The sequence below is a fragment of the Suillus clintonianus genome (assembly GCF_016758775.1).
Source record: "Suillus clintonianus strain FC179 chromosome Unknown DEU56scaffold_36, whole genome shotgun sequence".
NCBI classification, from domain to species: domain Eukaryota; kingdom Fungi; phylum Basidiomycota; class Agaricomycetes; order Boletales; family Suillaceae; genus Suillus; species Suillus clintonianus.
The window spans coordinates 185,776-212,011 of NW_024539260.1; the positions used below are offsets into that span (position 1 = coordinate 185,776).

The 26,236-nt window shown below is 48.2% G+C and overlaps 10 protein-coding genes across 10 annotated transcripts; 5 read left to right on the forward strand and 5 right to left on the reverse strand.

The window, feature by feature from the left end:
- Window positions 1-732: 732 nt before the first annotated feature.
- DEU56DRAFT_946437 (uncharacterized protein) lies at window positions 733-2,932 on the forward strand (the record flags this gene model as incomplete). The annotated part of the gene is made up of 8 exons (XM_041359043.1): window positions 733-755; window positions 809-823; window positions 875-1,304; window positions 1,720-1,816; window positions 1,867-2,006; window positions 2,088-2,511; window positions 2,614-2,720; window positions 2,792-2,932. 8 exons carry the CDS (start codon window positions 733-735, stop codon window positions 2,930-2,932), a joined length of 1,377 nt encoding a protein of 458 aa, XP_041208389.1.
- A 396-nt stretch (window positions 2,933-3,328) lies between these two features.
- On the forward strand, window positions 3,329-6,211 carry DEU56DRAFT_871450 (uncharacterized protein; the record flags this gene model as incomplete). Its single annotated transcript, XM_041355700.1, has 9 exons — window positions 3,329-3,515; window positions 3,583-3,714; window positions 3,755-4,215; window positions 4,274-5,032; window positions 5,060-5,130; window positions 5,181-5,433; window positions 5,456-5,497; window positions 5,568-5,802; window positions 5,862-6,211. The coding sequence occupies 9 exons, from the start codon at window positions 3,329-3,331 to the stop codon at window positions 6,209-6,211; spliced, it is 2,490 nt and encodes an 829-aa protein (XP_041208390.1).
- A 219-nt stretch (window positions 6,212-6,430) lies between these two features.
- Window positions 6,431-6,948, reverse strand: DEU56DRAFT_756177 (phosphofructokinase domain-containing protein; the record flags this gene model as incomplete). The annotated part of the gene is made up of 3 exons (XM_041349992.1): window positions 6,431-6,551; window positions 6,601-6,761; window positions 6,790-6,948. The coding sequence occupies 3 exons, from the start codon at window positions 6,946-6,948 to the stop codon at window positions 6,431-6,433; spliced, it is 441 nt and encodes a 146-aa protein (XP_041208391.1).
- Window positions 6,949-7,017: 69 nt separating this feature from the next.
- DEU56DRAFT_912821 (uncharacterized protein) lies at window positions 7,018-7,426 on the reverse strand (the record flags this gene model as incomplete). The annotated part of the gene is made up of 2 exons (XM_041357449.1): window positions 7,018-7,270; window positions 7,326-7,426. The coding sequence occupies 2 exons, from the start codon at window positions 7,424-7,426 to the stop codon at window positions 7,018-7,020; spliced, it is 354 nt and encodes a 117-aa protein (XP_041208392.1).
- A 504-nt stretch (window positions 7,427-7,930) lies between these two features.
- On the reverse strand, window positions 7,931-10,153 carry DEU56DRAFT_736974 (uncharacterized protein; the record flags this gene model as incomplete). Its single annotated transcript, XM_041348553.1, has 1 exon — window positions 7,931-10,153. The coding sequence occupies one exon, from the start codon at window positions 10,151-10,153 to the stop codon at window positions 7,931-7,933; it is 2,223 nt and encodes a 740-aa protein (XP_041208393.1).
- A 386-nt stretch (window positions 10,154-10,539) lies between these two features.
- On the reverse strand, window positions 10,540-11,978 carry DEU56DRAFT_354427 (kinase-like domain-containing protein). The gene is made up of 7 exons (XM_041345821.1): window positions 11,851-11,978; window positions 11,723-11,800; window positions 11,475-11,669; window positions 11,390-11,420; window positions 11,295-11,332; window positions 11,019-11,243; window positions 10,540-10,964 (listed from the first exon to the last, which is right to left on the reverse strand). The coding sequence occupies exons 2-7, from the start codon at window positions 11,798-11,800 to the stop codon at window positions 10,746-10,748; spliced, it is 786 nt and encodes a 261-aa protein (XP_041208394.1). The 5' UTR covers window positions 11,851-11,978; the 3' UTR covers window positions 10,540-10,745.
- A 2,777-nt stretch (window positions 11,979-14,755) lies between these two features.
- On the forward strand, window positions 14,756-16,106 carry DEU56DRAFT_804779 (kinase-like domain-containing protein). Its single transcript, XM_041353256.1, has 7 exons — window positions 14,756-14,800; window positions 14,851-15,058; window positions 15,107-15,169; window positions 15,216-15,395; window positions 15,447-15,477; window positions 15,532-15,569; window positions 15,615-16,106. The coding sequence occupies exons 4-7, from the start codon at window positions 15,222-15,224 to the stop codon at window positions 15,858-15,860; spliced, it is 489 nt and encodes a 162-aa protein (XP_041208395.1). The 5' UTR covers window positions 14,756-14,800; window positions 14,851-15,058; window positions 15,107-15,169; window positions 15,216-15,221; the 3' UTR covers window positions 15,861-16,106.
- A 1,181-nt stretch (window positions 16,107-17,287) lies between these two features.
- DEU56DRAFT_804787 (uncharacterized protein) lies at window positions 17,288-18,520 on the forward strand. The gene is made up of 3 exons (XM_041353257.1): window positions 17,288-17,738; window positions 17,806-18,332; window positions 18,377-18,520. The coding sequence occupies exons 1-2, from the start codon at window positions 17,292-17,294 to the stop codon at window positions 18,064-18,066; spliced, it is 708 nt and encodes a 235-aa protein (XP_041208396.1). The 5' UTR covers window positions 17,288-17,291; the 3' UTR covers window positions 18,067-18,332; window positions 18,377-18,520.
- A 1,554-nt stretch (window positions 18,521-20,074) lies between these two features.
- On the forward strand, window positions 20,075-21,539 carry DEU56DRAFT_354513 (uncharacterized protein). Its single transcript, XM_041345822.1, has 3 exons — window positions 20,075-20,303; window positions 20,359-21,112; window positions 21,166-21,539. The coding sequence occupies exons 1-2, from the start codon at window positions 20,216-20,218 to the stop codon at window positions 21,054-21,056; spliced, it is 786 nt and encodes a 261-aa protein (XP_041208397.1). The 5' UTR covers window positions 20,075-20,215; the 3' UTR covers window positions 21,057-21,112; window positions 21,166-21,539.
- A 158-nt stretch (window positions 21,540-21,697) lies between these two features.
- DEU56DRAFT_980781 (uncharacterized protein) lies at window positions 21,698-26,094 on the reverse strand. Its single transcript, XM_041359799.1, has 15 exons — window positions 25,790-26,094; window positions 25,527-25,724; window positions 25,356-25,470; window positions 25,159-25,301; window positions 24,577-25,106; window positions 24,496-24,522; window positions 24,035-24,446; window positions 23,850-23,984; window positions 23,613-23,800; window positions 23,403-23,559; window positions 23,291-23,352; window positions 22,836-23,236; window positions 22,716-22,783; window positions 22,217-22,657; window positions 21,698-22,166 (listed from the first exon to the last, which is right to left on the reverse strand). Exons 1-15 carry the CDS (start codon window positions 25,911-25,913, stop codon window positions 21,844-21,846), a joined length of 3,324 nt encoding a protein of 1,107 aa, XP_041208398.1. The 5' UTR covers window positions 25,914-26,094; the 3' UTR covers window positions 21,698-21,843.
- Between the last annotated feature and the right edge of the window lie 142 nt (window positions 26,095-26,236).

The following is a 26,236-nucleotide window of genomic DNA, read 5'->3' on the forward strand; positions in this document are numbered from 1 at the left end:
TACGGGCCAGCCGTCCTTAAAGTATGCTAGGTGTGGGATTTCGAGCATGGCCTATCAGTATTATTAGCGCATATATGCATGTATGCTGTAAAAAAACACGTACCAATGTGATTATGGTGCCTAACAGTGTCGGCGGCTGGTATCTAATGGTGGTATCGAGTCGTAGACCATTGTCCTTGGCAATTTCAATGATCTTGTACTTCAGAAAGTATGTGATCATCCACGTAGATAGCAAAAGAAGTGCTTACCCGAATTTTTTTATACACGGTACCCTTATCACCTAGATTCATAGCATGCTGTAAATTGAAATGTCGTCCGGCAGTACCATCTGGACGTGTAATTGCGCCCTTCTTCTGACAGGCCCTGAGTTTCTTGCGGGCCTCTTTCTCACCTAGGTTTTTCGCAGTCAAGATACTTGCCTAATACTAATATAAGACTTACGGATCGCGTGTTGTACCTCCTGCTCATTGGCATCGACTTGCCTCTGCAGTGCTTGCAGCTTCTTCTTGGTTCCTGGAGTAGGTTGCTTTTTAGCGCGTGTCCGAGGCATAGTTAGTAGTAAGTGGTAGGGGTTATTTACGCGTTGTTTGCATCAACAAGTCGATGTTTGGTTGTGTTGAGGCATGATCACGTGAGATCGTCGACGTGTAATGCGTCAATTTTCGAAGTTCTTGTTCTTCAGATGATTGGGTGAGGTACTCGACGCGGCTGGAGGTCTCCGCACCTGTACCAATGAACCCATCATCGACTCACTCGTAAGTTGATTTTTTGTTTTGTTTTCATTCCTTCCTCGGATGTATGGCTACAGTACGAATGTGGCACAGTAAGTCATTCTGGCTATTTCTGCCGCATTGGAAGTGAAAGTTTTATCTAGTGCAGATGGGACAGGCCCACCGAATGCTTACCGCCTTCGAAATTCCTTTCTCCCAACCACCCCGTACCGCCTTACTGCCTTCGAAATTCTTTCTCCCAATCACCCCGGATATCGTTCACGTTCCCCGACTCCTTCTGTACCTGGTGAATCTGGGACCTGGCCCCAACATTATGGTACCCGGGCCCAGAATCTCATTTGTGCAACCTCCAAAGGTGGCGCCACGCCAACACGTTCCTCTCAACACACTCTCAACACGTTCCTCTACTATTACCCCAGCTCGAGCTCCATTCCTTGGTCATTCCACAACCTCCCCGCCAATGCTTCCCGTCCCCACAGCTGTTCCAAGGGGCTTGACACGCACCAAGACTGCTCCCAACGGATCATTTTTCAATTCGAAATCACGATGATGACGCGGATGAGCCCAGGCCCAGTATGACCTCAAGTCCAGTCCCAGATGCAGATTGCGTCGACTTTACTACTCGGAGGGAGGTTACTCGTAGTTCGAGAAATTGTCAAGTAAGGATTCTTGATTGTTGGCTGTGGCGGATGTTGCTAACTGGGAGATTTTTAAGGACGGAGAAGACGTACGTGAAAGGCCTTCAAGAACTCGTTGATATATACATCAAGCCTAGCGAACCTGATCAGTGGCGTTGTTCCTACGCTCCACGCAACGAAGGACGACAAGCTTATAAGCGACCTTTGGGCCATGTCTGCTGCCACTTGCTCGTTCACTCAGGCCTGGTTGCACCACATGTATCTGCTGGACCCTCCAATTCACTTGCCCCCCTCCCACACCCGGCACTTGACCTTCTTCTTATCGTGTCACTACCTCCACCTGACCCCAGACGCCCAAGAGTACTGCTCATCCCTTGCGCACAAGATGGTGGACCGTTGTGCCACCTTCGTCAAGAACTAGCACGCCACTAGCCAAACATATTGAAGGTACGCTGTTCTAACCCTAACCCTAATGCAGCTACTTATAACCTCCATAGATCAAATCAGCCGAACGCCTTGTGCGTCATTCCACCCTCAGCAGTGTCTACGAGCACTGCCAACGTGTCTCTTCCCAGACGCCTCGCTTAAGCATTCTGATGAACGAGTCGCACTGCAGGCCGTGGAGTTCTGGACCACCGTATGTGAGGAAGAAATTGAGCTTGCCCACGAGGCACGACATTCTACTACTTGCACTGGAAGATTGCTGATTTTCCCTCAGGTATCCGCACACCAGACGCCTGCCCCTTCGACGTTCCCGATTGGGACACACTTGTGTCTTACCTCGCATTCGTTTCCCCCACTCCTGACCCTGTCTCCATCGCAAGGGAATGGGTTGTTTGACGAATCTATCAAGGACCTTCCCCATGAACTCCAGGACCGCGTCAATGCCCTCCCTCAGTCATACAGAGATTCGCCCCAGGCAGCCGCGCTTTTCGAGGCTATGATGGATGAAGCAATGGACGCGACCGCATCGTCACCGCCTCTTAAGATCGCAATGCATACGTCTGGACCCTCTCTCCTGGTCCGCTTACTGGAAAGCTGGTGTGGAAGCCTACCTTGGTACTTCTTCGTATCAACAGAGCCGCTACCTTCGTCTGTTGGAGCCCAAACGATGATACATTTGCAGTCATCAGTGGTGCAAGGTACGTACTATTTTCTTTTCGTTTCTCCACTATTCTTATCGTGTCGCTACCTCCACCTGACCCCCAGACACCCAAGAGTACTGCTCATCCCTTGCGCACAAGATGCTGGACAATCTGTCTGTTCACTCAAGGCCACTGTAGTGCACGCAAAACCGAACCGGAACTGCACGTCCATCCCCGCACATTACTTGCAAAAAATTCCTACACACGTACGTCCGGGACCACGAGAGGTACACGCTATCCACATTTACTGTCCAAACCAATCATGGTGTCTCCCCAGGCTGCTGAATACGACGAGCCACCCGAACTGGAATCAAGTGGTGATGGTGATCTTCCTGATGACAGGCCATCTGATCGTGAGGCTTGGCTGGAGCCTCGTGCACTGACTGGACGTAAATCTCCAGACCGACTTAATAACTAAGAACATATATGAACATGTCGCCACGATTGCAGCTGTCGGCGAGAACTCTATTTCGCATTTGTCGAGAACAATTTTCGTTATTTCGCCTCAAGAACCATTGTGTTGTACTATGTACTTTCGATAAAGCTTATTCGGGGTCACAAGATATATATGATTCGCCACTGCTCCTCGATTACTCCTTGAACATTTCCACGATGGCCAACAAGAAGAGGAAATATTGCCATTGCTCTACTGAATGCAAAGCGCGCGGGCGCCTTCTCAGCTATCGACAGCGACTCCGTCATTACAGAAAGGCAAAGTTGGCCAATATATCACCCTCTGTTTCCCCCACGGAATCATCAGTGGATCTGCAGGCAATGGATCTAGAGCCTGAGATTGGAGTATCCGGTCACAGTGATGCAAGCATGGGTGGCCCAAGTCCAAATCTTTCAGGAGCAGAGTGAGTCTGATGAAGAAGACACTGCGAGCAATCGTACGGATGAAGATGTTCTCTACGACGAAGAAGAAGAAAATACTGTAGATGAGTTTGATGTGATAGGTGGTCAGGTAGATGCTGAGGTCGAGGCACTGCATCACTCACTCCGTAAGTTCACTCGCTACTGGAAAGTATTTAAATAATCAAGAAAATATAGGCAATACCTTGTTGACAGAGCAGGATAGAGATAATCTCCGCGCTCACAGTCTCCGCATCAAGAGTCATATGCCACGTGCAACGTTCAACGAACTGCGCGAGAAGTTTAGTCACAAAATGGACATCGACTCTGAGTATAAGATGCTCAAGCGTCTCGAGGGACTCACTACGATCACTGCCCATGAAAATAGATTGCTGCATCAACTCCTGCATTGCGTATACTGCAAGGTACAGTCACAGCGATCTATGTGACTTCTGCAGAGAAAGACGTTTTGATGCTCACGGGAAGCCAAGACGTCAATTTTCCTACATGCCCCTGGTCCCTCAATTGCAGGGCCTTTTTGCGCAAGAAGATACAGTGCAAAAACTCTTATATCGCCATCAATATGACCACGGCCCCGGTACTATCAATGACGTGTTCGATGGCGAGATCTACCAGTCTCTCCGGGACGAGTTTGTGCTGGTCGATGGTATTCAGAAAAACTATAAGTACTTCTCTGGACAAAACGACATTGCATTTTCTTTGGCAACTGATGGATATCTACTGTTTGGACGATATCGCAAGGGCCCATCTGCAACACCAATCCTTATCCAGATCTACAACTTTCCCCCCACTATACGCACTCACCACGAACATCTTATTTGCCTTGGAGTCATTCCAGGGACCAAAATCACCAAAAGATATCGCATCTTTCCTTGTCCCGTTCGAGAACGAGTGCGCCAAACTTGCCAATGGTGCTCTCACCTTCGATAGCCTTGAGAAGCAGATGTTCTGGCTCCACGCCTACGACATTTTCAAACTCGGCGACATTCTCGCAATAGAAAAACTACTGGAGATTCGTGGCCATAATGGCTTCGCACCATGTCGGTCGTGTCTGATAACAGGTGTTCGAAATAAATCTGAAAACAAGACTAATTACTACGTCCCATTAACCCCCCCTACTCGACCTGATGCTCCGAACCCACATTGGGACCCACTTCATCTCCCCCTTCGCAGTCATGCACATTTCGAACATGTGTTGCAGGAGATAGACGAAGCGGAGACTGCTGCGGAGAAGGAGAGGATCGGCAAGAAAAATGGCCTCCGTGCAGGCCATCTTCATCTCTCCGACAGGTGGCGAGTAGGGTCGATTGACTTCGCCAAGTCCTTTCCATGGGAATGGATGCACGTCTTCCTTGAGAATATTGCCCCGATGCTCGTCAAGCACTGGACTGGCAAATTCAAGGGTATGGATACTGGAAAAGAAGACTATCAGATAGCTGATCATATATGGGCCGAAATTGGAGAGGAAACAGCCGCTGCGGTTGCAAACATTCCCGCTGCATTTGTCCGAGTCCTCGGCAATATTGCAGATGATCACTCGAGCTTCACAGCTGAATCATGGTCATTCTGGATCATTTACCTTGCCCCAACACTCCTGCGCAGTCGCTTTCCGAATGCAAAATACCACAAGCACCTTTGTGAGTTGGTGTGGATCATGAAAAAAACGCTACAGTTTTCGATCACACATGCAGAGATTGATGAATTGGAACGGCGAATTGCAAACTGGGTGGTCAAGTATGAAAAGTAAGTTATTTATTGCGAGACAGGTAATACATGACTGATATTACCACAAGGTACTACTATCAGCACGACGAGTCAAGATTACCAGCCTGCACCCTTCCTGTTCACGGAATGCTTCATATTGCTGATGACATTCGTCGATGCGGACCTGTGTGGACCACGTGGACATTTTTCCTGGAGCGCTATTGTCAAAAATTCAAAACAGCGCTGAAGTCAAGAGTTCAGCCTTGGGGAAACCTCAACAAAGAAGTCTTATATACGGCATACCTTCAGCAAGTGGTCCTTCGGTATGACGTCCAAGAGGAAGTGTCTCTAAGTATCCGACGAGATTGGTCCCAGCTCACAACGCATGAGACTGTTATTAAAGACTGTAAGTCCTCGTCCAATAACTCGAGATAGCACTAAAAACATTCTTACCAGACAACGACTATGTTCTCCAGCCCCCTCGAGTGATGTCATATAGTCCTGACCACAATGAGCGGGCGAAAGTTGCGTTATATATCAAGCAACTCATTGGCGGAAGGCACACGGTAATCCTCGCAAATCTCCCTAATGTTATGGCGCTCTGGAAAAAAGTTCGTATTCAAAACGGCGGAGACAGTATTCGGACGCACATTGCCAACAAGAGGTCCACAAAGCAAAGAACCTCCTCATATGTTCGAGTGAGTTGGTTATGTATATCATATGCCAGATCTGAACTTGATAAGTTGATTAGTACGAACTCGAATACGAAGACCGCATAAACGGAACTCTTCAAGTAGTTCGGTTGGTGCAGTATGGTCGTCTCGAGAAGATACTAGTTTGCCCATTGTCAAACAACACTCAGTGGCTAGGGCTCGCTGGCAAGACTCTTCTGCTCGCCCTCATTCGACCATGCCAGACTGGAGGCAGAGATGCTACCAAGGAGGAAACACGTTATTCAAGAAACCTTGCTAGCATTATCACCGACTTGCGAAATGTCAAAGGAGTTGTGGGAAGGGTTGAAAGTCGTGGGGAATGGACTATCATTGACCGCAGAAGCAATTTCGCAAAACCAGCCTTCGATGGTGCTGGGTATATTACAGATGAAAGTGAGGCGGAGTAGATGTACGGCTGCAGCAACAGCATAAGACAAAGGGCCGGTAATGAAATTGTTTCCTTCTACCACTCCGGCTTGGAGGAATATCAGCTGAAGACTGTCAAAACATGACACATTCCTGGAGTCCTCGGTTCAATAGAGGGTCTTGAGGGAGAGGAGTGACAGTACCATCATACACCTGGAGATGGACCCTCTCGTACGGGGTACTCAGCTGGGTTGGCCGCCTTATGCGCTAGATATATGATTTCGTCGCGAAGCACTTCCCCATCGCCTGCCAAAATGTACAATGGGCAGAGGTTGCCTAACGAAGCTTGAAGAACCATAGACCGTCGACGCGCACTCATTGCTGGGAAATCATCTCAGCAGGTTCACTGAGTTTGAGACATAAAACTGACCGAATGACCATGCGTCCTTCACTCTTGCCCTTCGCATCTAGACCATAACAGATCTTCAGGAATTTGACGTCCTGGCGAAGTGTGTCAAGGTTCATGCCCTGCTCTGGAGTGTAGACGATGCTGGCACCGGTCTGAGTAGGCACACCCATCAGTCCCATATTCTACGAACTTCAGCGCCAGAGTACTCACTGCCATGACACCCATGGTGGCAAGGTACCCACACTGGCCACCTTGCGTTTCAGCTACAAACACCCGATTCCTACTCGCACTGGCGCTCTGCTTGATTGAGTCACACGCATCAACAAGTGCATTCAAGCTCGTGTCGCTACCCAAACTGAACTCCGTCATCGGCACGTTATTTGAGATCGTGGCTGGGCCATTGGGATGTGGAACGTAGAGTAGTGTTTCCTCCCCGTCTCAAGGATCAGCGCTCAGCAGTGCATTGAACGCCTCAAATCCGCCGATCATCAGAAGTGCATGGAAATTATGCTCCTGGAAACGTGCAGCTACAGCGCCCAGGTCAACATCTGGAAGAGTACGGATTGTGCCGAGCTCAGAACCGCCGCAGGAACTCCAGTTATCGACACCGAGCCAGAAAAGCTCGTGAATATTATCGTCAAGCAAACCGCGGAAGCCATTGTGCAGCGAGACTAGCGGATGCGACAATTGCCTTCGCGGACAATAACCATCAACAAATGTAAGAACTGAATGGAGAGGTGCCTCACTCTGTGGTAGCATAATGCTGGATCTGAGACCGTACTTCCAACGGAACATCTCCAGGATTTGAGCACCTTCGGGGGGTTGGGCTGCCAATATTCAATGTCATCTAGATCACGGATTGAATCCAAGCCAGGTCTGCGCCCAGCGTTTCTGTGCAGATTTGGCGGAAAAACAACATTGAAATTGAGTTCGATTAAACACTGACAAATAATTCAGTACTTGCGCCACTGGCCAGTAAACACTGAGAAATGATTCAGTACTTGCGGCACTGGTCAAGTGAACACTGAAAAACCAATCAGTGTCACAAGTACTGATGGACGTGACTCTCACGTGAACGCTGAAAATAACGGATTCTTTTTTCAGTGACGTAGTCACTGAGATATGTCATTCAGGGTTTCTCACGTTTACTTTCAGGGTATTTACTTCCCACAGTGTCTGAGAGCCTGCGGTAGTTATTCCAGGCTAATCGCAAGCTCATATCTTGGATTTAGGCATTTGGGAGAGAAGTCCGTGCATTGAATAGTATACAAATAATTTAAATGAGTCCTAAAAATGCTAGTGAATGATGCTAGTAAAGATGCCAGTGCTACATGTTAACGAAACCAACCCCTCAATCAATAACAACAAGCCCATTGAAACTCCTCTTCCCCAATACCATCTCCATGAACTCCACGGGAGTGAACGTCTTCTTCACCTTCACTTCTCCCTCGTCCATAGTCACATCCTCCCACTCCTCCTCCTCCTCCTCCTCCTCCTCCTCCGCTTCCTCCCCACCCATGAACACCTTCAACAGCGACGGCGAGTACCCGTTCAACATCGCAACGCCCTTCCGCTCGGCGGTCACAGGAACAGTAACACCCGGGTAACGATCTGCAGTGGACAGGTTCCAGTACACGATCTCCGGCATCTCGTACCCTGCCTCCTTGTACGCCTTCTCGATGACATCATGATTCGTGTCCCACGCCGCCGCCTTCGGTCCAGTCCTCTGAGACGCATCGAACTGCATGTCCGTGAACACGAAGATACGCTGTATCATCTGGTCCTGAGGCACAGCGTGCTTCCGGGCGAGCGGGAGAAGGAGGTCGAGAAAGACAGCGTTGAAGTTGGTGCTCATAGACCAATCAGAACGCGACATTTTTCTCACCGTCTCGCCGAGTGAAATAGTGCCTTCGGGATCAAGCACGACCATCTGTGGATTCGAGGAAAAAGTAATGAATGCGTCCTTGAAAGGTGGCTTCGCGAGACGCGCCAAGACGAGGCTGAGGGATACAGCAGGCCAGATGGGAGCTACGTGGGGCTGGCGTGGTCCGGCGTAAGAGAGATAATTGTTGACACTGCCCATGGACCCTGAGACATCACAGACGGCAATGCAGTTATCTAGCTCCCCAGCCTCACGCAGACGCTTAAGGAGCGTCGCCCACTGTGCCTCCGCCACACGCACTTGTATCTCCGCAAGCTTACGCTTGTGTTCCTTCATAGCATTATCCAGAGTCAGATTCGCTTCCACCGGTGCAGTGGGCACGAATGCCGCTGCCTGCAAGACAAGATCGTGTGGGAAGAGTGTTGCACCGCTGATCTGCTTCGTTCCTGATTCCACATATGTCAGGTAGGAAAGAAAGCGGTCAGGATCGTGATTGAAGAAATGTTGCTTGTTGTCATTCATGCAAACGGATGCAACACGGGAGTACACGATTTCCGACCAGCGATTGGCGGACATGAGGGGCTCTGGGAGGGACTTAATCCGACGGGAAGGTGAAAGAATGTGACAGCGGAGGAAGGAACGCAAGACATGCAACTCCAGAGCACTGGGGGTGAGCGTGATAGGGATTTTATGCGCAAGGGAAGACGTGATGTGAGCATGGTGCAGGAGAATGCAGATAGCGGAGGTGATATTCGTGACTCTGTCGTGCGACCCACCAGGAGAGGGTGCCCATTTTGTCGCTTGAGAGAGCGAAAATATGAGTGATACGCGGTCCTTCACTTTCGCATCCGCTGGAAGGGAGGTTAGCTCATCAAGAATCGAGACATCTTTGACAAGCCGATCTGCGAATAGCCTGGAAACTGCGATATACAAAGCACGATACTTTGGCTGCTTTAGCTTCTCCACAATGCGGGCATGGTTCGCACCGTGGGTCTGAATACGCCTTTCCTTCGACCACACTTCCTGCTCGGCATTAGACTTGAATTTGGGGCGAGAGTGACGAGGCGTATAATTGTGAAGAAACCTGGAGCGTACAGGAGCAGGATGAAGTTCATCAACAGTGGCCAACGCAAGGATGTTGAGGAGGTCCTTCCAGTACCCATGAGGCATGCTCACGCGCTTTTTGGTATCTTTGCCTTTGACAGGACGGAGGCGAGAGCAGACAGGCTCAACAAGAAGATACAGATTGGAGATAGCAGTGCGGGGGTGGTTTTCGAAGAGCCAGCCAAACGCCATGTAGAAGAGCTCTTTGTCGCTCTTCCCATCATGAATGCTTCTAAGAGACCAGATGAGTCGGAGGGTGAGAGCTGGGTCTTCAGGCCAAGCCTTGGAAAGATAACTATCAACGAAGTACCCAGACACACCGGGACGTATGCCCTGGAATGCATCAAGCGTGGCCGAAAGAGTGGAACTAAAAGCAGGCGAAACGTTTTCAGTGAGCTTGTGATGGGCAGTCGACCGGAGCGCGTCCATCATAGCATTGGGATGTGCTGGGGAATTTTCAGTGATTTTCATCGAGCTCGTATGCTCAGAGACAGGAAGAAGAACGTCAAGGAAGTTGGGATTGGTGAGCTCAGGGATAGCGGGGAGAGTAACGTTCTGGGAGGAAGCAGCGGCAAGAGGGGCGGCCATAGTACTAGTAGTAGTTGTCGACATCTTAGCAGAAATGTCAGTAAGAAATGAGTTAGGTCTGATTGGTTTGGTTGTGGTGCAGATGAGGCGAGGCGAGCACGACAATGGCATCCTCTAACTGAAGGGAGGCCCTTTATAAACCGCCAGATTGACTGTGACATTTTGAGTCTAAATTATGGGTCAGTCACAATGACTCGACGACCTGAGAGCTCCCGTCACCATTCAGCACAGCGAGCGGCGGATAAATTAGGGCTTAAGCTGAGTCGATGTGACTGACTCTGAGTCTTTGGAAATTGAGAGCGGTACCGTTGAACGTTGAACTATGTTTGGTACTACATGTGAAATTGCCATTCAATGCCGCGGAGTTTCAACTTCAGATTTATGGAGCCAGATGCGAGCCAGAAATTTATTGTAGGGCAGTCAATTCTGCCAGGAAGATAATGGGAGGATATGTAGTGAGTAGTAATGTATCGTGCCATGACGGAATAAATACACGCGATCTGAATACAACACATGTGCTGCAGCTGCAAGGAAACGTGGCGTTCGAGGTCAACTCGTTTGTATCACTGGCGGAAGAGGCCAGCTCAAGAAGCTAAGTTCTGTTGTCGTATTCTGCCTGAATGTATTCCAGAACTTCTCCAACCAAAGGCCGCGTCTCAACGCACGGCGACCAACACCGTTCGAGATAGCACCAGTGATCATCGGCGATTGCATGTAGTGTAGGCCGTGTCGGCACAGCGCCTTTGGATTTGGCTACAGTGACAGCATGTTCGGACTTTATATCCCAGTACGGGTTTTGGCCAGATAGCACCTAATAAAATATTTGGAATAATTCACTTGCGACAGATAAGACGGTTGACATTACCTGCACCATGATACAACCAAATGAATAGATGTCACTTGTTCTATTTGGCTCGCTAACTTTTTCATCGGTGTTTTCATTATCGAGTGATATGATTTCTGGAGCGGCCCAACGAATTGCGCCTGGGCTGTTAGATTTGAAGAAAGATGTTTCATGGTCCGCCAGCAGGCGCGACATGCCGAAGTCCGCAAGGAGAGCGTCCCCATTCTCATCGATCAGAACATTAGGCTGAAATTTTATGAGCAGGGCGAACTGACTGTTCAGACTTTTGTGACATACGGCCATAAGGTCCCCATGGATAATGTCCTTTTCATGCACTGATTCATCGTTTATAGTCTGAATGAGGCCACGGAGTCGCAAATGAAATCACTCACAATACTGCAGACCTAAAACAACTTGTAGAAGCTGTATTTCGACTGATCAGAGGGTGTCTGTAAGAATATAGACAAAAATACTTACGAGAAGAAAGAGACGTTGCATGTTAGGCGGCAACTGCATTTTCCACATATCATCCAGATATCCATGGAGAGAACCTTTTTCCATCCACGGACAAACTAGCGCTGGGACAGTGTCAAAACCGTCCGCAGTGCCATACAGAGGCAGTATATGTGGGTGTTCCAGCGTCTGCCAAATATAGACTTCCTGACGCAATTTCTGGATAGAGAGTGATGTTAGATGCCATGTAGATCGACTGTACGAGAACTGACCTTGATCAATTTATTGACGACTTCTGGGTCCCTTGATAGCATTCTAACAGCCTTGACGGCGACGTATTGCGAGCGCATCTGGTAAAATAAAGTTAATCTTTTGAAAGCACACCAATTCATCAACTAACTTTGGTACCATTTCGAAAAAAGTGAGCTAATTTGCACTTCCAGACGTTACTGAATCCGCCACAATTGAGGGGGTAACCCTGGAGGCGTTTAATATCATGCGTGAGATCTCGAGGTTCGTCTCGGTATTTTTTGAGGTTAACATCTCTAGAAACGTTCAGCCTCAGCTTAAAACGCCGTGTATTTGCAGAGGAATACACACTGTTTTACGCAATGTTGCGTCAGTGATGGAGAGAGTTCACTCTCCCAGAAAAGATCTTCACGGGCCAGGGGTGCAAGGTCCTCGAAACTTGAAACTGACCCAGAAGGCGAGATGATACAAGGTGATTCAGGGTCAGTACTACTGCTCGTAAGATCCGGGACAGTTTTTGATTCATCGGAATCATTGCCCTATCGGTACACAGCATCGAGTCGGTCAATGTCTGCAAGGCGCCACATTGATAAACACTCACTGAAGTGGCACCCTCACTGGTGGAACGTGAGAAAGGAGACAGCAAGCAATCGAGGCGCAGTCTCTTCCAGTCAAATCCTAATCATTCGTCACCAGCATTCAGTCACGTAGAAGGATACTCACCCTCACCAGTGTTAGATGTTGAATCCTCCGCAACCGGTTGTGACATTGTGGCGGGGTAGCAACGAAGAGAAGACTGGATAAATCTTTCGAGAATGGAAAATGTCAGGACTCAGGAGCTACAGCAAGTGGAGAGCGATCTCATATTTATTGGGCTAGGAACATCCCTGCATTTTCACAGAAGTAAAGCATGAGCATAAACTTGCCACCACATATCAGCATGAGCTCTCATTTGCGAGTCTTCTGACGTGCCAGAGCCTGCGATCTTGGCTGCGATTTCTCTAGCGCATCTGGTGGATGATCACCCTGTTCACAGCGGCATCAGCCCAGATTAATGAACTCGCCATGGCAGGGTACTGTGGTTTAAAGTAGGTTTGCGTAGTTGGCAATAGACCCTTGTAATATCAAGTACCAGTCTTACTGCAATAGTGTTAACACGAGCACTTACACGCTGTTAACTCCACAAGAAGAGTGACGGTTTCTCATATCACAAGGGCATCTCAGGCGGAACGCCCAGGAGCACAACTCAGTGCTGTGCGGCGGCTAAGTTACCAGTGCGTCTCCGCGAACAACGGTGCCTACTGGACATGAACACCCGTCATGACATGAACATGGCCTGTCATGCAAGCGGCAAGCAGGTTTGAATACGCAATCTGAGATGATTCTCCTATTCTGCAGTCTTAGTCAGTATTCGTGAACTCATTCCACACATACCGTGCGCGATGGCCTAAGACTTAGAGTACTTACCACTTCTGCATTAGAGTACGAGTATTTCGAAAGCTCGGCCTTAACTGGGGACTTTTGCATCCAAACGTGGTCAAGCGCGCACATCATTTTGTCCGGTAAAGGTAGCGAGGCAGAGTTTTTGAAAAACTCATACTGCAGTTTCATATTCAAACACACAGTAGCTAAAGCGAGCGTGAACCGCGGTTCGGGAATTTGCGGAACAACTTGGCGTCGCTGAGTTTCCCCAGCTTTTCTTTTAACATTGTGTACCCTGGTCCCTTATCTCTTGCCTGCCACACTCTATAACCAGACCTTCTTTCACCATGCGTAGTCCTAAGAATGGCATTTCCAACACATTGATCTGGTCACTACCACCGAAGTCGTGGCTGTGAACCTAACTTAACAAACCCTGTACTGGAATTGTACTAGAAACCATCCGTTTCAGATCCAAGTCCGCACCTCGCGGCGGTTGAACGTTGGATAGGCAGTGCATCTGCTTCGATTTAATCCACGTGTAAACCTTGTTGTTGTGTATTGAATTGAAGAATTCACAGCTTGTATGCGGGAACATGGTTCACCCGCTCTTATTTTGCCAGGAACGTTCAGGGAACGCTGAAGGGAGGTTTTTCTGCCAGTGCATCGTAATTCCGCAAGAAGTTCACCTTGATGATTTTAGTATCAAGACCAGCAGACTCGGATGCAAACGACGGTGTCTTTTGACTACGGCAAGTTTTTCAACACCGTCATGAAATCCAAGCGCACTAATCAAACCAAGATTGTACTAAGGTTTGCCTGAGTCAATACGTTTAAAATGAATTATCACAGGCGTAGTTGGCCTGGCTTTAATGGGCCCTGCGATGAGTTTCGTTTCAGGTTCCACGATCATCGTGGACATACTACAGGCCTTAAGGCGCGGGAGAACCACTGAATGAAACCTACGAACAAAGTTTGCAATACCCACCAACGTCCCGTCATGATGTGACGGCAGAACTAGCTGTGCCAGCCACATCAACTGGTGGCTTGGTACTCAGTACAAATCATGGATGTGGATCATCCAAAGCCCTATCTGAAAATCTGACAAGCTGTATGAGGCGATATTGTGGATGCACTTTCATCCAATCACTATCCAATAAGTTGTGCATCGCAGCGGGGCTGACTTCTGGGGATCAATGGGTGGAAGCACCGCGGCCATATTTAGCATCGGCCGATTCGAATGTACAGGTGGGTCTTCGGCTGGACTCATGGTGTGAAGGGTCGAAGGATTGTGATTTCGGTGAACTGGACTGATTGAAATAGTCTACAGGACTTCCCACTAGACTCATGGCATGCTTGTCGAAAGGTATGAATACCGCATGCATTCAGCGCCTACTCTCTAACGTCCACATTCTGGTGTTTGCTCAATAGCTAGAGGTCATGTCCAACAATCCACTGGACCACGCTCCGACAGCCCCTCAACAGTATTCCGGAATCTCTGACCTACTCACATATTTCGTGAAAGTACCTTGGACGTTCATTCGATGGTCGTACCGAGAAATGGCACCTGCAACTCTCCATTCGTTTGCTGAGGGTTCATGCTCCAATCAGCAAGGCGCCGTTCCAGTCATTTCAGACTCTTGGACCGTCCTGACAAAAGGTTCCAACATTGATGTGTCTGAGTATACACCTTACTTCCCTAAAAGAGTTTATTTGCTAAATTTCAGAATAGCTCCGTGAATTCATCGTCAGATTCTTGCAGGCGGACACCAACAATTCCCAACAATTTTCAGCAACATGCTGTGGGAGAATCCCAGTGCAACTTCGCCCCCATTGACCTCACCAGGCAAATTGTTCGTCGCGAAATCTACCCGACGTTGTCGGGTACGTACAGTGACGTTTGGCGATCGACATGGTACCGTGACAAGCGAAAACATGATGTGAGTAATATTCACCTATTGAATCCTCGATGTACTAATGATTTATAGGTTGCGGTCAAGTCACTGAAAATTCCATTTTTGAATGAGAATGACAAAAGTCAAAATTGTCAGGTTCGTTCTTTCATATTTGTCCAAGATACACTCACGGATTACTCAGAGACTGATGGGTAAAATATCATCTTGGGCGCAATTATTGCACAAAAACGTCCTACCACTATATGGAATTGCGCACGATTTCGGACACTTTCCATCACTGGTAACGCCCTGGGTGAACGAGGGGTCGTTGAATGACTACATCGCTAGCCATCATTTGTCATTGCGGAGCAAGTTGGATCTCGTGAGTAGTGTTTTTGGAAGAAATGAATTTCTCATCTTTGCGCGTATTTAGGCCAAACAGGTAGTAGCTGGCCTCGGCTATCGTGGGTTTTCTTTCATTTGTTCGTGGCAATGGCTTTCATTAATTCGAAATGTAGTACATGCTCATTCTGTTGTGCACGGAGACCTCACTGGAGTAAGGCCTTTGTCCCTAGCAGTATGATACGCTAACACTGTCTAGCTCAATATACTGGTGGACCGTCAGGGCAGAGCGCAATTATCCGACTTTGGAGTCATGTCGTTACTCGCGGAAATCCCGACTTTGGCCCAACCATCTGGAGGTACTCGCTCAGCGGTGCGATGGACTGACCCTCGGTTATTCGAGATGCGGGAAGGCGAAATAAATCCATGCATCCCAACAGAGCAGACTGATATCTACTCATTCGGCAGTATTCTCCTGCAGGTACGGTGCATCATCTCTTCATAGCATCTCCCACTTACCACACTTCGAGTCTAGTTACTCACAGGATCAATACCTTACCACGATATCAAGAATAACATTCATGTCATCGTATTATCTTCGAAAGGCGTAAAGCCCAGACGTCCTGAAGAATCTTTCGTCACTAGTGCACAGTGGAATTTTATTCAACGATGTTGGTCACCTCATGGTGGACTTCACAGTCGTCCGACTATCAAGGAAATAGAAGAATTTCTCGAGTCCGAGCTGCGGATGGCAGGTTTGCCTTAGCGCGGGACTTGACTCCGAGTACGTACATTCTACATGTTCATAAGACGCTCTTAGACAGGATGGTTCATGCAGGCTGTGATCTGCTGTGCCGCTAGCTTTATTCACTGGTGTTTGTATAAATCCAGGGAAAGAGGTTATTTCGATATGCTGCTTCGTGTCTTGTCTTGCTACTGTACTGTAGCGTGGTTGTCCTACATGCCTGATTGCGACCGGGACGTCATGTCCTTGTTCCATTTGATCTTTTGCGATGTGAGACTGAAATCGCCTGCAGCCCAATGGCATACCAGCGAGTACCACAAGTTCTATGATCCCCCCCCCAAAAAAAAAAAAAGGAACATGCAACGTAAGTACACGAACTTTGGACTATAGTTTAACTTCCTCACGTGTTGTCCTAGCGTGTAACGCACGAAGAAACGTAATATTGCATCATGCTCTGAAAAGGATTTTTTAGAGCCTGCTGCAACCATGACGCCCGCCCTAATCAATCATCCAAAAGACGTCCCGCATCTACTGCAGCTAAAACAACAAATACCGGGCTCGACTCGGAGGGGACGACACAAATTTGAGAGTCTAGACAGGTGAAGGTAGAAGTTCCGCGCATTGTGGAGCTCCTTGCGCCTGTAGTGCAAATATTCTTCTTTGACGTCTTTAGACTGCTGACAATGGGGATCCGATGCACCGAGTTTTATGACCCGGCCGCTAAAGTTCCGCCACTGGCAGGTGACCTGGCTGAACTGCACAGAGGCTGCCGCGACTCGGAAGACGGGACCACTGAGCACGACTGCCCCCACTCAGCTGCCTCAATATCTTCGGGATGGCGTCGGCCCTACCACAGTAATTATTGTCACATAATCGACTACAGACAAGCCGAAAGGGAGGGATGGCGTCGGGTTGATATTGTAAAGTTCTTTGTCGCTCTGTGACACGCTCCTTCAGCGTCCATGTCATTTCTCTCCTTCGTCTTTCGCCAAAAGGTCTCTAACGCTCTCCACAGCACCAAACCACTCGGTTTGGTGCAATGAACGCACTCTAAGCACGTGTTTGATATCAGGGACACGTGTAATATATTAATATCCCTGTGCCGAGGTGCCGCGGGATGCTTGGCACAACGCCCCTATTTCCTTGTATATCTCGACGAAGATCGCCTTCACTTTCATCTGCCCCGTCATAATGGCTATGAAGTCGGAAGCCTTTGATGATAGCAAGTCCTTTGCTAACTCACCCCCCTCGTATGACACAATTTCTACAACCGGATTGTCAACTGATTCTATCAAATCCAAACGACCATTTATATTCTCCTCTCAATCAACCAAGCAGGAACGTGCCACTGTTCTATCTCGCATTCGTGATCTTGTCTCCACTCAAACTTTCACCACCTCTTTGTCCATTGACGAAACTGTCAATGACTGCGCTTCTACTCTCTCAGCTGCACAGTTCTCAGACCTCCTACAGACTCCTAATATCGAGGGCCATACAGCGCTATATTGGGCAATTGTGAACCACCGGCGAGAAGCATTTTTGGCGTTGGCTAGTTTTATTTCCAAATATTCGTCTAAATGCTCTTCCGACTTGCGTCTTGCATGCATGCAAACTAGCAACCAAGCATTATTCTCGCAGCTGAATTTGCAAAATACTGATGGTAAGTGCTTGGTAATACGAGAGTGTAAACAGATGTATGACACACTTATCAGTCAAGGACGAGTCTTTGAGGCAATTTTTGGGCTGTCCACCAGATGATATTGAGATACATGAAGGGAGAGGATTGGACGACCACCAGTTCACTGCTTCTTTCCGGATCAGGATGTTTCAGAAACGCCTGCGCACTACAGAAAAGTTAAATTGTGAATTTGTTGGGGGAGGTATGTGGTCCATGCCCTCGTATTGTCCCTCACGCTGGTACAATGATGCCATCTCCTGCAGGACGTATATGGTGGTTGAGCTTTGATATGGGGTCCGAGTCGAAATGGCGCGGCCGCTTTGGTCTCTCTTCGCCTAGCCTTCCAGCTTGTCCAAAACTTTCATTTGTAATAGAAGATCACAGAAGGAAAGGGGAACCTGCCTGTGAGGTGCCGCCTAAAGTGCTGCAGCACGTGGGCTTTAAATTTGTAGAGACACTCGTGCCGTTTGGGTAAGTTTTAACTACTCAGACCCATTTGAAGCTGAGGTACCGATGCATTCACGGCAGATACAAAGGCAATGTATCTGGCAAAGCTATCCCTAGTTGTATGTGGGCATTGGGTGATTGGGTGACGTACGAGTAAGTCTTTCGCTTCCTCAGCTTGATCCTTGCAGTATTTTTTCGGAACGATGATTGTAGCGACCGACATGTTTCGCAACTCTTCTCCTTAACGAATTCAACTGACTGTGCTGTTGCAGAAATCCCGTACATGTAGACTCTGATGGCACCCTACATGCAAAGCTGGAGATGACATTCAAAAGTGTTTAGCTTGTTATGACATTTATTGGCTGACAGCGAGAAATGGTGATGATTGACCACGATACCTCAGGACTTCAGCGAGGGTGACCGTCGTTGTAACAGAGTGTGTTCGGCGCTGCAAGACAAATTTTTACACACATCCACCGGTGGCACATGTCAATACTGTCGCTTTACGAGCGCGCAAGTTGAAAGCATTGAAGTTTGGCAGTAGCTCCTCTGATAATCCGCTTGCGTTTTGTCAATGAACTTTGTCTTTAGTCTGGATAAATACGGTAGTGATTGTGAAGTGGACCGTTTTCAATGCCGTCCTCGACGCAGGGCACCGGAAATTGTGGTAACTTGTGAGTCTTGGTTCGTCGCTCTCGTGGACGTAATAAAAGCAGTAGTAGAGCGCTAGAGCTGAAGGCCTTTCAACGTGTTTGAGTATTCCTCCCCATTGACTTGAGAATCCGAGGAGGAGGAGGACGGTGACAGTGGACACGTTAAATTTTGCCGCTTTCCTTTTCGGTCGCGGATCGCAATCGGCATTCGCCGGCATTCGGCACACAGAACTCCTTCGATAACGCTATTTTCACCAATCTATCAGAGAACTCCTAGATCGCTCTTCTCAACGAACTCCATCTTACCCAAACCGCACAAAATTTACGGCGCTGCCTTACTTCAGTTTCACCTGCTTTCTGATACTAACCGTAACGAATGGTATTCTCGAAACATGTACATCACCGCATGCCAGCATCGAGACTGCTTCGCTCCTCTGTATCTTCTTGGGTTGTGAAACAGAAACGACTCTGAGACGACAACTGACGACTAGCAGATCCAATCACGACAAGTAGTATCTCGGTCTTGCGTCTTCTCACTCTGACGGTCAGGTCTACGTTGTTGGCACATATATGACTAACATGGACATCGTGGAACGGACACTGTGCGTTACGTCGTGCTAAAGTGGCGCTCATTAAACACGTCCCAGAGTCATCAAAGTGACCACATCCCCACTCTTTTACCAGCATTTACTATACACGCTCTTTTCCAACGTCTGGTTTTTTTTTCGTTCCTGATTGGCATTCGTAGTTGGTATCTTGTGTGTGGCATTCCGGAATTGTTGCAGGTATCTTTTCGTCCCATGAAACATCCCCGCATGACTATTGACTGTTTGTTCACAGAATAACAGAAACAGACCGCAAGCCTCAGCGTTATCCTGCCAATTTACTCTTTGCCCTTTCAACTTCAGATAAACGAAGCTTCTAGTTCGGACATGACGAGAGTGTATGACGGAACTAATGCTCTTTCCATCCAGTGTCATCTTCAGCAAGAGCGTACGGAACTCGAAGTTCGTACCATACCTTCTATTCGCAACCTCACCCAACATTATAACGTAGTACTAGGGACGCCTCGCGAATGAACCATAATGAAGTCTTTCCCTTACTAGATGCCCGTGAGGGCCAAGTACAAGCAATTGTTACAGCAAGAGAAGGAACTTGGAATTTCATACCAGCCATTGGACACGGAACCGAAATGATGACATAGAAGGGACGCCTTGTAACAGCTCAGAACCATGATTATCGCCCGAATGTCTGACCTTGGCTTTACGATACATGGTTCGAAGGTATAAAATCCGCGACTCTCTGACACCTCGTGTCAATTCCTCTCAATTACAACCATGCAGCTCTCACTCGTTTTCACCACACTCCTTTCCTTTGTCGCTATCGCTGCAGCATATCCCACACCACATGGGATGAAAAGTTCTTGTAAGGGCTCACGTGTCACTCCAATCGATGGGTGTAAAACTGATATGCTATGCAGCTTTGGCTAAGCGCGAGCGGCTTGACTCTAACCTCGTTGGCTTTGTGGACACTAGATCCTACAACGACATTAGTCAGCCTAGCCAGCCCAGCATCCCTGCTAGTGATAGCGAAGTTGCTTACCTGAATACTCGGGCCCCCAACGACACTAGTCACCCTAGCACTTCTAACAGTTCTCACAACGACACTAGTCACACCAGTACTTCCAATACTTCTAACAACGACACTAGTCACACCAGTACTTCCAACACTTCTAACAACGACACTAGTCACACTAGTACTTCCAACACCTCTAATAACGACACCAGTCACACCAGCACCTCTACCAATGACACTAGTCACACCAGCACTTCTAACAATGACACTAGTCACACCAGCAACGATGCTAATAGCGACATTGGCCACTTGGACACTCGGGCCCCCGGTGATGACACTAGTCACACCAGCAACGATGCTAACGATGACGATAGTCATTCCAGCAACTCTGCTAGTAGCGATTTTAGCTCCTTGAACGCTAGGGCCCCCGGCGACGACACTAGTCACTCCAGCAACTCTGCTAGTAGTGACGTTGACCGCCTGAACGCTCGGGCCCCCGACGACGTCAGTCACCCCAGCAACACTTCTAACAGTTCTGAAGACGACACCAGTCACACAAGTAACACTTCTGATAGCAACGGTGATACGAGTGACGGTGATTAGTGGTTGTGAGGATGTCGGATCGCGAAGCGCGAGGAGTAACCATGTATCCAAGAGAGGTATTGTTACTGCTGTTCATGTCCAATAGTTACTGATTGCGTTTCACCTTTAGAATAACAGAGGCTAGTGGCTCTTGAGAGATGATCCAACGCGGTCAGCATCATGATACATTCGTCATACATATCTATTTATATCCATAAACATTCTTGATACCCGTTTCCGCGCACGCCATCCCTTCGTTCTCCCTCTCAATGTTCTATTAATCCTCTCAGTACGATATTGTTTCCACCCAGTCTTTCGAACTGAGACTGAGGTGAGCATGCTTACTACCACGTCTGCATACACGTACCCGACAATACGTGATCCCTTCGTTTCCACTGATGCGGTTGTAGTAATTTAGTTTTTCAAACAAAGACCAAGTTCTTCCGCGCCAGATTTCAATGGAGACGCCCGCTGATCGCACACCAATTATACCACGCATTGGTTGCATTGAGTGTGTGCTGCATGTCTCTGTTTTTGTGACGCTAATATGACGCCAATTCCTATCATGCATGGTGGTTGAGCTTTGTACAGGATGCCTACGAGTGGTAATGGCGGTAATGGTACGTCGAGCTCGGTCTTTCTCCGCCTAGCTTTTCACGAGAGGAAAGAAACATCTTTATTTCATCATTCTCATGTAAAAAGTACAAAGGACTCAGTAAGTTAGCACCGCCGAATGAAACAGTTACAAAAGGTCAGAGACAATACACGAAAATCAGAAAATAAAATCGATAACAGTCTGCCAATCAATTCATGAGTCAACCAAACCGTTCACCGATTCCGCAGGGAGCTGAGCTTTCAGACTATGCACGAGCTGGTTAACCTGTGTGACAAGGCCACCAATGCGGAGATCAAGCTCAGTGAAGCGAGATTCGACCATCGCAGCCAGCTTGTCGACTCGTAAGGAAAGCGAAGTCGTCTCGTCCACGTTATCGACAGGTTCGTCTGATGTTCCGATACCTGCATCTTGAATCTTCCCTTTAATCTTGATCAGCCAGTGTTTGTGAGGGTGGTGCTCTGTGGCCACTCGGAATTCATCATGGAATGCGCAATCGTCACACAAGGCAATGTCTTCTGTGGTAGTTATCAAGCTTTGTGCTCCATGAGATGCAGATGAATCTGACCTTGACAGGTAAGGCATACATAAAAAATGCCCTTCATCTTCACGCCACATTCAGCACAAGCGTAGACATCCCCATTCGCGACCGAGGTTCCAGCTATCCCCCTGAATGCCACGCCCGAGCTTAACTTCTCATCACCTTCACCCAAATCAACAGAGGCGGAAGCCACGTCCACTTGAGTGGCTTCTGTTGATTGCGGAAGTTCTGGTCCATCTGATTGTGTTTCGGATTCGTCTTCTTGTGCAGTCGACGATCCTTCTGGCGGTACTGCGGCGGGTAAACAAGTAGATAAGAAATTCCTAGCATACCACCGAACTCGCCTGTAGCGAGTGGTAGGTAGCGACATGCGGAAAACAAGTAGATTGTGTGTCGGCTTGTGGTCGGATGGATTTTTGTAATTTGAAACCGGCAGAGATTCGCAATCTGCACACAAATCATATTCATCTAGGTGTGTGTGATGATCATTCGTCTCGCGCGGGAGGGTTGCACTCATCGTACTCACCAGACTTGCAGTCTGCACAGCGGCGAAGGACATCGATGATGTAAGAATGACATCCATCGCAGACACATCTGAACGCCAGAAAATCAGACGATCGAAGAATGGTAGATAGAGGGGGCTCACCCAAACAATCGTCCGCGCATATGGAGTTCAGCTAATGAATCCCAGAGTTGGACATCTGAAGAAGGCAGCTCCTCAGACAGGGAATCCAACCTTTCCGCGTCCCCCGGCGAAAGGTAAGGAGGAATATCATCGAAGGAAGAGTACCACCGCATATTGTGGAGCTTATTCATGCACGACAAACGCAAGTACTCGTCCTTGGTATCTTCAGGCCGCTGAGCGGGACCAATTGCAACGAGCTTTGTAGGCTTTTCTAACACCGGATCGCCCTCCCCCAGACTGAAGGGACCAAGCTTTAATTCTGCTGTGCCAATCTCCAACTCAGTTTCATCAACCCCGAAATTGTTCCAGGATTCGGTGTCGTCTGTGCCTGTGCATAGTTCCGGACTGTACCAAAAGTTGTACTATTGCAGGGTGTCAGAGCAAGGAATAGATACGCTATTGCTGTATCCACGCACCAAGCCATGCGCATACCAGGTGAATCTCACTTTTGGATCGGTACCCTGCTGACGAAATGATTCTGCGATTATAGAAGGAAACAGTTCACCATCGTACATCTTGGAAGCTCACCTGCCAGTTGCTCCACGCGCAGAGACACCGCTCCCAGTATATTTCCTATGGTTTGAGTTGCATATTCAAGCTCTCTATCCACCAGAATTACTGTGCTGGCAAGCTTCATGATCTGTAAATGCCTCCTGATGACGAGGTAAAGTACAGGTAGCAAGAACTGAACAAGCATTTGTGTGAGCATTTAGCGCAAGCGCTGAATGAACAACTCACATTTTCGATGCGACCGGATCCGAAAAGTTTAATAGAATCTGTGGAATCGATTTCATACTTCACGATGTTAAGTTTATTTGCCAACGTCTCCTCCTGAGTCTCGCGACGCCGATCAGTCAATTGCGCGAGATCCGAGTCAAAATTCTCAGATCCGAGCTCTCCAAGAGAACGCACGAGCCGTTTGATGTCTGCCTACTGTGTGAATCCCCCTGTTCAAAGATGAACAGAGAGACAAACCATCGATAACGTCTGAATTCAAGTATCTAGCGATACACCTCCTGTTTTCGGGAAGCACATCTTCTTGCGCATAAACCATGCTGCTCAAGACCTGTTCGATTCGTGTATGGTAATATCGACAATCGACTCTCCAACCTTCGCAGATGTAAACAATGCAGATTCGACCTGACGATAATGATTCTTACCTGCAGCCCAGTATGCAAGTGCCTGTGGCAGACTCCAGTCCGAAGGCATCGCGGAAGTAAAGGCATTGACTTCCCTTATACTGACCAAGCCGTTCGCATCGCTGTCGAAGCCTTCGGATAAACTTGGAACATAGAAAACGGACAAATATTTTAAGCACCACTTGTCTGCAAAGTGGACAGTAGGAAGTTCGTGGTGTGCGGAATCGATTGCTGGAAGCTCGCGGTCTTCTCCTTCTGAATCTGACATGACGGAGACGGTGGGGGATGGAGACGAGACTCGCAGTTCCAAAGATGAAGTATCCGACGTTGCTTGTGGGAGCGGAGTTTCATGATGGAGGCGGGAGAAATGGGTCACATAATAGTCATGCAGTTCTGCAATAAAGTATAGTGTCTTGACATTTGTTGTCCATTTCTTGGTCATGATAAGTATGCGCTTCGGTTACGCCAACACAAAGACGTACCATTTCTTTCCAGATATAACGGAGGTGCTGGTGAAATTAACCGAGTTAGTGATGCATGAAGTTGAGATTATTGATCCTTACCGGATCCTTGACCCGTCGAAATCGGCTGTTGAAGGCACACATGATACGTGTTTCGGAATCCTTGATAGCATCCTTGATGTCAGATGTCTGTGTCTCAAGCTTGAACATGAAGAGCCTTCGGTTCTCATCGAGTAAGTCGTGTAAAGGAGCGCGCAGTTCGTGGAGCAGCGAGGCATCGAGGGTCGAAGTGGCCTTGGAACTAGGCTTGTTGACATCTTTGGAAGGAGCATCGGCATGCAGTTTATTCTGTGGACGCGCTTCCCGTTGCTCGGCGATCTTTAGCAGCTCCACTAGTTTGTCTTCACTTTCCAAACATTTTTCTTTTCCACCCCGCATTTGCACTTCTTTCTCGAACGTTATTTCACGTTCGCTTTGCACCCGGATGAGCTTGTCCAGCTTATCAATCACAATGTCAACTCCCAATGCTGTTCTGATATTCAAGGCGAGCTGGAGGTCCTGCGTTCGCTGGCAAAAGCTGCCGCAAATTTTAAGGAACTCGCTAGCCCAATGGGATGATCTGAAGAATTTCACTGGGAACGACGTTCTCAATATACAACACCGAAGAATCTGAGGGAAACTAACCCATGAATTTCGACTTGTAGTATTTGTCAATGGCATTTCCGCAATCCTCGATGTCTTTCTTGATGCCGTCCAAGACACGATCGAGTCGCGCCCGAATCTCTCCATGAGGTCCAACAACGGCAGGGTCTTTAGTGTGCTGAAGTCTAACAGTGTATTGAATCAGCAAAGTCGTTTTAAAATGGCGTCGTCTGACTAACTGGAGAAGCATGGTCATCATGTCAGATGCCTGAGCTAACATCAACCCGACTTTACGATCGTTCTCTCTTCTCGTTAGCTCAAGATTCACGACAGCCTTGAAAGCGAGTATAGCCACTGCAAGTTATCTATTAGCTAAGGCGGAAACACTGACAGACAAGTGGGAAACGCACAACCGACAAACGGGTGGATCTGTTGCAGAGAATCTAGGGCTTCCATCACCTTCTTCGCCTCTCCCAAAAAGTCGCCCATATTCTTCTTTGAGAGGTCCGCACCCACCGCGTCAGACGCCGACTTGATGGCTGTGGCATTCTGGGTATAGAAATCGCCTACTAATCCGAATCCTTGAGTGGTCTGGGCGACGGAGTCTCCTAGGGGATGGAAAACCAATTTGAGTACCACCCTCAGTGACTGAGATGGAGTGACGATGACGAACCCTCTCGATTCAACTTGTCGAGCCCTCTAGTTGATATTGAGTTTGAACTTGATATGGCATTATCCAATGCCTTCTGTGTTCGTTCGAGCGTAATGTCGGATATGACTTGCTCTTGGCGATTCATGGAGACTGTGCAGTAGGGAAACGGCTTGTTTAGTAAGAAGGGATGAGACTGGATATAAGTGTATCACAAGTGGAGGATCAACGAGCTTGATATGATATCGGTTTATATCTGAAGGGCTTGACGCCTACCAGCGCTGGACGTGCCACGTTCCATCACAGATAAGCCAGGTCCTAAGTTTTTGATGAAGTGCGACTGACAGGTCAGATAGGAGGTCTGCATTTTGGCGCCAGCCAAGATGTGTATATGATAAGGCGTGTATACATGTTGGCCAACTACCGCTACGCATACGCGCAGAGAATCATATTTGTGTAAAGGTTAGCTAG

Coding starts and splice junctions, on each gene's coding strand:
- DEU56DRAFT_354513 (XM_041345822.1), top strand. CDS start 20,216: ATGCAGCTCTCACTCGTTTTCACCACACTCCTTTCCTTTGTCGCTATC. Junction 20,304..20,358: donor ACATGGGATGAAAAGTTCTT/GTAAGGGCTCAC, acceptor TATGCTATGCAG/CTTTGGCTAAGCGCGAGCGG.
- DEU56DRAFT_804779 (XM_041353256.1), top strand. CDS start 15,222: ATGGGTAAAATATCATCTTGGGCGCAATTATTGCACAAAAACGTCCTA. Junction 15,396..15,446: donor TGCGGAGCAAGTTGGATCTC/GTGAGTAGTGTT, acceptor GCGCGTATTTAG/GCCAAACAGGTAGTAGCTGG. Junction 15,478..15,531: donor AGTAGCTGGCCTCGGCTATC/GTGGGTTTTCTT, acceptor TTCGAAATGTAG/TACATGCTCATTCTGTTGTG.
- DEU56DRAFT_980781 (XM_041359799.1), bottom strand. CDS start 25,913: ATGAATCGCCAAGAGCAAGTCATATCCGACATTACGCTCGAACGAACA. Junction 23,801..23,849: donor GAATTCAGACGTTATCGATG/GTTTGTCTCTCT, acceptor CACAGTAGGCAG/ACATCAAACGGCTCGTGCGT. Junction 23,237..23,290: donor CCTGGTATGCGCATGGCTTG/GTGCGTGGATAC, acceptor ACCCTGCAATAG/TACAACTTTTGGTACAGTCC.
- DEU56DRAFT_804787 (XM_041353257.1), top strand. CDS start 17,292: ATGGCTATGAAGTCGGAAGCCTTTGATGATAGCAAGTCCTTTGCTAAC. Junction 17,739..17,805: donor ACCAAGCATTATTCTCGCAG/CTGAATTTGCAA, acceptor TGTATGACACAC/TTATCAGTCAAGGACGAGTC.
- DEU56DRAFT_354427 (XM_041345821.1), bottom strand. CDS start 11,800: ATGCGCTCGCAATACGTCGCCGTCAAGGCTGTTAGAATGCTATCAAGG. Junction 11,670..11,722: donor TCGTCAATAAATTGATCAAG/GTCAGTTCTCGT, acceptor CTCTCTATCCAG/AAATTGCGTCAGGAAGTCTA. Junction 11,333..11,389: donor TGTTTTAGGTCTGCAGTATT/GTGAGTGATTTC, acceptor ACGATGAATCAG/TGCATGAAAAGGACATTATC.